We start from the raw sequence: 6945 nt of genomic DNA, 5'->3' as shown, positions 1-6945 counted from the left end.
GTAACCCCAAGCAAGAGAAACAATCAGTATATCGTGGGAGCAGCTGACAGATCTGGAAACATAAGTTCTGGCGTCAAGCAACAGCTTTGACATTTCTGAACTTTGTGTGAACTTGGGCAAGTCCCTTTCTCATTCTGAGGCTCTCCATCTCTAAAATGAAGAGTTCTGACTTGACAGTCTCCCACCCAGCTCTGATATCTTACGTGCCCCCTACCTTCCTCCTTTCCCTCTCCCCTTCCACCTCTCCCTCCCTTAGATTGGTGAAGGGGGTGGGCTGGGTGGGAAGGATTTTCTATTGGCCCCTTGGTGTGGTCAGATCGGGACCTCTCCTGGGTACACTACTCTGTGGTTCCTCTCAGCACCACGAGGTGGCGTTGCCCCATTGGTCTTCTAGCATCCCAGGCATCAGGGTCTTCTGGTGCTGCTAGGGAATCCTGGTGGGTCTCAGATCCTACTGAGAGCGGCCTGTCCTGCAGGTTCCGCATCAGGCCACCAGAGGACCCGGGGGCCAGGGCATCCCCCCAACCTTTTCCAGTCCAAACTTCTTGTTTGCCCTCCCCATGCCTGCTCCCCCATTCAGGGCTTACCTGGACGTGGATCTGAGCCTGAGCCGGGAGCAGACAGCCCACTACACCGAGCAGATCACAGCTCACGTGGTTTCTGGAGTGACACTTCTCAGACACCTGTTCCTGGTGGAAGACCTGGTTGATTCCCTCAAGGTAACAGTGCTTCTGACAACCCTACCCCTTCCACAAACAGCCCTCCCACCACCACCAGAAACACACAGGGAGCTCCTGCCTATAGGCACCGTTACCAGAAGCAGCCTTTTCTAAAAGGGAAAAGGATGGATTTCATATTGCTGGGTGGCAGGGGGAGTGATTAGCCCTGGAGACTTTACAGCTGGTGATTGGATGGGGAGGACACAGACATTTGGAGAAATGATAGAGGGTACTCAAAGTCTTGGGCTGGACAGGGCAGCCCAGCTGCAAGGGGTTGGTCACAGATCTGGGGATCATTTCTAAGGCATTCTCACCATTCTGGAAAAAAACATGACTCCACAACTTGCCTGTGCTTGTGTGGAAGTTAGGGGTGGAGAAGTAGTCCTTAGACTTTAGAGGCACTGCTGGGTGAAGTTCACAGCCTTGGGATGGACATGGTCCTCAGGGCACTGGGCGCAACTCAGGGCCCCAGGGATTTGGGAAATAGAGAGCTCAGACTGTATAGTGGAGGGGGGGAAGAGTTAACACGCCCCCCCTGCACTACTAGGGAATCTCACAGCCTCTTCTCCCACCCCCAAGGATCCTCCTAACCTTGGCTGTCTCCCACAGTTGGCCCTTCTCTTCTACATCCTGACCTTTGTGGGAGCCGTTTTCAACGGGCTGACTCTTCTCATCTTGGGTGAGCTGGTGGGGAGGGCCAATGGGCAGGTGGAAACCGAGGCCATTCCTCGGGAGTTAGTCACTTCTGACTCTGTTTTTCCAGGTGTGATAAGTGCATTTACCTTCCCTTTGCTGTACCGGCAACACCAGGTAAGAAGGGTCCTCAGCCCACCACCCACATCTCTACCCCTATACCCCAGGGTTTCTAGGCAGACAAAGCAGGCTGATCCCCATGCCCTCTAGATTCAGGCAGGTGAACAGCATGACGACCGACTGATACTCATCCCAGTCAACCAGAGACACTGGGACTGGTCAACCCCCAGGTTTAGCCCAATGACACTTTAAAGGCCAAGCAACAGTATTTGTTGCTGACACGGTGGTAGTTTGGACAAACGCTCTGACCCACCCTCCCTCCCCACCCCCCAGCACCTGTTTGTCCTGGACACACATCCCAGCCAGAGATGCCCGAGTCAGCTGATGTTGCGGCTAAACCGAGTTACATCAATTGGGCCAAATCACACAACTGCCAGCCTCCCCCACCCCCCTTGCTCCTTCTTTCATAGGCTCATAGGCCTTTAGAGTTGGAGGGAACCTGAGAGATCATAGGATTTAGGGCTGGAAAGGAATTTAGAGGTCATGCAGGCCACCCCCTTCACTTCACAGATGAGGGAACTGAGGCCCACAGAAGATAAGGGACTTGTCTCACATAGGGAGTAAGTAACAGAGCCAGTAGCCAAAACCTGGTGCCTTCACTCCAAATTCAGGACCGCAAACTCCCCTGTTGCTACACTCTGACAGGCTAGATCTGTGCCGTGAACCTCCCCACAGCTAAGCTGGATCTGTTCCCCAGTGACTCTCTCTCCCCCCACCCCCACCACACACACACACACACACACACACACACACACACACAGATACAAGCATAGCTGGGAGCTCAGCCAGGCTGCTGTCCTATACCCATACCCAAATAAGATCAAATGCCCTTTGTCTCTACCCACAGAGCACGAAGATAAGTGACTCTTCTCTTCTCCCATCAGTCAGTCAGTTCATCAATGTTTATTGAATGCCTACTAAGTGCCAGGCTCTGCACTAAGGCTGGGGACAGTAAGAAAGACAAAGAACAGTTCCTGCCCCCAAAAGAATTCACAGTCTAATGGGGTAGACAATTATGGCAAACAACTATGTTGTTGTTCAGTCCTGTCTGACTCTCCATGACCCCACCAGGGGTTTTCTTGGCAGAGATACTGGAGTGGTTTGCCATTTCCTTCCCCAGCTCATTGTAAAATGGGAAAACTGAGGCAAACAGGATTAAGTGACTTGCCCAGGGCCACACTGCTAGTGAGTATCTGAAGCTGGCTTTGAATTCAGATCTTCCTGACTCTGGTGTTCTATCTACTGCACCACCTAACTGCCCCCAAATAGCTCTGTACAAGCAAAATATATACAGGATAAAAGAGAGCTGATAACCAGAAGAAGGCAGTGAGATGAAGGAGGACTGGGAATGCCTTCTTACAGAAGTGTGATTGGGGGGGCACACCTGAAGAGAGCCAGGGAATCCACAAGAAGGAGTGAGGAGGAAAAGCATCCCAGACATGGGGGACTTCCAGGGGCACTGCCCAGCTTCAGCAGATGGAATGTCGGGGCTCGAGGAACGATAAGGAAGCCAATGCTGCTGGAACACAGACTGTGTGTGTGTGGGGGTCTAATGTAAGAAGACTGAAGTGGTGAGAAGGGATTGAAAGGCAGCCAGGGTATTTTATATTTGATCCTGAAAACAATAGGGGGCTACTGACATTGATTGAGTGAGGGAGTAGCTGGTCAGAATGGAGCTTTAAGAAGATAAATCCATGATCCTAATCTAAAGATGAGGGCTGCTGTCCTTTAATCCATTCCCTTCATTTGACAGAAAGGGCAAATGAGTCTTAAAGAGGTCAAACTTTAAGGGGTGGCTAGGTGGCGCAGTGAGTAAAGCGCTGGCCCTGGAGTCAGGAGGACCTGAGTTCAGTTCCAGCCTCAGACACTTAACACCCACACACACAAAACTAACCATGTAACCCTGGGAAAGTTACTTAACCCCAAATGCCCTCCAAAAGGCTAAATAAATAAATAAATAGATAGATAGATAGATAGAAAGATAAATAAATAAATAATTTAAAAAGAGGTCAAACTTTGTCCCCTAAGGTCCCAGTTAGAAGAGTGGATATACTTCAGGGCCTGGAGTCTGGAAAATCTGAATTTAAATCCAACCTGTCGCTTACTAGCTGTGTGACCCTAAGCAAGTCACACACCCTCTGTTTGACTCAGTTTCCTCAACTGTAAAGTGAAGTTAAGAGGTTAATAACAGCACCTACCTCCAGGGTGACCTTGAGGACTGAACAAGATAACATTTGTAAAGTTCTCTGCACAGTGCCTGCCCTCTCAAAGCCACTAGAGGAATCCCTTCCACCCAGAATTCAAACCCAGGCCTCATGACTACAAATCCAATGTTCTTTCCTCCACATCTGATTTTCTTCACTGGCCAACTTAATGCAACAGATCTTTAGTTAGGCTCCACTGTGTGTGGAGGACCTATGCAGGGTGCCAGGGAGACAAAGAAGAAATAAGACAAGGTTCCTCCTCTCCAGGAGCTTGCTACTAATTGAGGGAGGAAAGGTTTCAGGTAGGACTTGTACATTATGAGCATTGTAAAAATGACAGGCAGATCAGGGCAAAGGGAAAAATCTAGACAAAGGGCCACTAGGTGGCGCCAAAGGGCCTGGGTGCAAAGGTGCTGGGCCTGGAGGCAGGAAGACTCATTTTCCTGAGTTCAAATCTGGCCCCAGATGCTGGCTGCGTGACCTTGGACAAGTCACTTCACCCTGTGTGCCTCATTTTCCTCATCTGTAAAATTATCTAGAGAAGGAAATGGTGCTCCAGTGTCTCTGCTAAGGAGACCACAGATGGGGTTACTGAGATCTGGACACAACTGAATAACAGTAGAGTGGGGGTGAGAGATTAGAGGAGAAAGGTTACTTTTAGAGGGGTGAAGTCCTGGAGGAGAGGGCCCTGGGTTAGACCTAGAAGGAAGCAAGAGGTGGGGATTGAAGGCATTTCAGGCATAAGAAGGCAGCATAAGCAAAGACCCGAAGATGGGAAAGGACAGGATGGGAGTGTGGGCCTTGTCCAGTCATTCTGCTTGGATCATGGGTCACAGGATCTGAAGGGGACCTCAGAGACCACAGGGCTCAAAGATCCAGAGCTAGAAGGGCTGCCTAGTCTGACCCCCCATTTAACAGATGCGGAGACTGAGGCCAAGAGAGGATAAAAGATATGCCCAGACTTACATAGTTGGTTCAGTGTCGAAGTCAGAATTTGAGCCCAGAACCTCTGATGCCAAAGCCCTCACTCTTCAGTGTATGATGGTAAATCATGGGAACTAAAGATGAAGAAAAGGGTGGTGGGTGTGGGACTGTGGAGGGAAGGCCCCAAAGGCCTGGCAAAGAAGTGTGAATTTGCTGGAAGAGCCAATGAATGCTTTAAACCCCATGGAGTGACATGGGCAGATCTCTGCCTTAGAGTTTACTGTGAACGCTGGATTGAGGAGATTCAAGGTAGAGACAGGCTAGTTACGGGGTTAGATCTTCCAAACCTTGGAACATTAAAGCTGATATGGGCCTTAGAGGATAGAATAGGTGAGGAGCCCACTAGAAGCAGCCTCACCTACTGACTGATGAATCCTTTCCTGAATTCTCCACCACCACCCCATGAGACAGCTAAGGTCTGACTGGCCTTCACACCAGCCACTGACACCCAAGCTGACCGTGTGTCCATCATTCAGCCAATTCTTCCCTTCCCATCCCCCATCAAGGACGACTGACTTCCAGGATTATCCCCACTCACCCCCTACCCTCTCACCTTCCCCCACTCCATCCCACAAACACACAGCCGGGGCCCAGCTCCCCCATGGTGATACCCTAAAACAAACCCAGCTCTAGAATTCTGTGGGTAATTCTTTGAAAGGGAGGAAGGAAATCATGGTTTGGGGGCACAGTTGGTGGCTCGGAGGATGGGTAATTCCTAAACTTTGGGAGCACTGTGGAATTAGGGTCAGAAGGAAATGAGCAGCTCCTCCCCTGACAAGATTCACTGCTGAGGGCCTTCAGTGAGTGGGCATGAGCGTGGAGTAGTGAGATTCCCTGGGATAAAAAGGAGGTTCTCTCCCCACCCCCAAGATAACCTCTTCTCTGCCTCCCTTAGGCCCAGATTGACCAGTATGTTGGGCTGGTGAACAGTCAGCTGAGTTACATCAAGGCTAAGTGAGTATTGGCTTGTCTGTGGCTCTGGGAAGGTCAATGAGGCCTTTTGGATGGGTCCAAAAACTTTGTCTCTCTTCTCTTGGTCCCAAATTCCAACCCCATCCTTACTCATCCCCTTCCCAAGGAGCTAGTGGCCACCTCCCGCTTCCCCTCTGCTATTCCAACTGCAGCCACTGGATGGCAGGCATGGAAATGCGCCTGGACCCTGGTCCAAGCCACCTCAGGGAAACAGAACGCTAGCCGGTTCTGCCACTGACTCACCTTGTGACCTTGAGGCGAGTCCCCTCTTCTCATCTTTAAAATGAGAGGATTGGAGTTAATTATCTCTGAAATCTCATTAACCCCTGACATTCTGTGTCTGAAGGCCTCCTCCAACTCTGATGTTTTCTGTCTTATGGGCCCTTCTGGTTAGCTTTGAGGGTCTGTGTTCCAAGAGCCCTCCCAGCCCTGACACTCCCTGTTCTCAGGCCCCTCCCAGCCCTGACACTCCCTGTTCTCAGGCCCCTCCAAGCCCTGACATGCCCTGTTCTCAGGCCCCTCCCAGCTCTGACATTCCATGTTCTAAGGAACTTATGAGCCCTGATGCCCTAAATTACAATATGTATGTGTATGTATATGCATATGTATGTATACATATAGCAGTATTCTAATTAAATCTCCTCTTTCTTCCTGTGTTCTCCACTGTTTCTGCAGGATCTATTCAAAGATCCCAGGGACAGGGGCCTCTTCAAGTTCCAAAGCCAAAGCTGAATGAGCCCCTCTTCAGACCGGCCCGGGACCTGCCTACCCACAGCACCCCGGTGCCCTCTCTCAACTTCCCTGCCTGCCCCCCTCCCTGCCAGCCTCCCCAGTCCTGGATCATACACACAGGCGTGCACACACACATAACGCATACACACACCTTCCAGCTCTGGTGAAACTAGCCAGGGCCTCTCTGTGCTCAAATACCTAACTCCCTTTCATCCCTGCTCCACCCCCCCCACCCCCATGGCCTTCAGGATGATGCTTACCCATCTGGGAGTCTGCAGATGGTCCCTGGGTGCCTAGAAAGTCCAGAGACTTGTAGTATCCTAGACAGGGCAGCCACTCCCATGCCAGGAGCTCACCTCCTGTCACTCCCTATCACCCCATTCCCCCTGGGGTGTTGAGGTGTGTGTAGGGGGGTGGTATCTCCCTGTCTACCACCCTGTCCCCGCCCCTGGGGCATTTCTTGGGGTTGAGGAAAGAACTGAGCTTGGGTTTACACTTTAATAAAAACTTATGGAAAACAA

General features: G+C 50.9%; 1 protein-coding gene across 2 annotated transcripts in view; it reads left to right on the top strand.

Annotated features, from left to right (window-relative positions):
- Window positions 1-6945, top strand: part of RTN2 (reticulon 2) — a 14372-nt gene extending 7427 nt beyond the window's left edge. Inside the window, exons 6-10 of one of the 2 annotated variants that reach the window (XM_069089044.1) lie at window positions 581-719; window positions 1299-1398; window positions 1483-1529; window positions 5616-5674; window positions 6368-6945. In XM_069089044.1, coding sequence (XP_068945145.1) covers window positions 581-719; window positions 1299-1398; window positions 1483-1529; window positions 5616-5674; window positions 6368-6428 — 406 coding nt within the window. In that variant the 3' untranslated portion in view covers window positions 6429-6945. The remainder of the gene's footprint in view (window positions 1-580; window positions 720-1298; window positions 1399-1482; window positions 1530-5615; window positions 5675-6367) is intronic. The other variant, XM_069089045.1, reaches the window with a different exon arrangement.

The sequence above is a fragment of the Petaurus breviceps genome, unplaced genomic scaffold (genome assembly GCF_028583685.1).
Source record: "Petaurus breviceps papuanus isolate PSGF00001 unplaced genomic scaffold, PetGlider_PUasm1.0 185, whole genome shotgun sequence".
Classification (NCBI taxonomy): domain Eukaryota; kingdom Metazoa; phylum Chordata; class Mammalia; order Diprotodontia; family Petauridae; genus Petaurus; species Petaurus breviceps.
The sequence above is the reverse complement of the archived record's forward strand: the minus strand, read 5'-3'. Positions and strand labels throughout refer to the sequence as shown.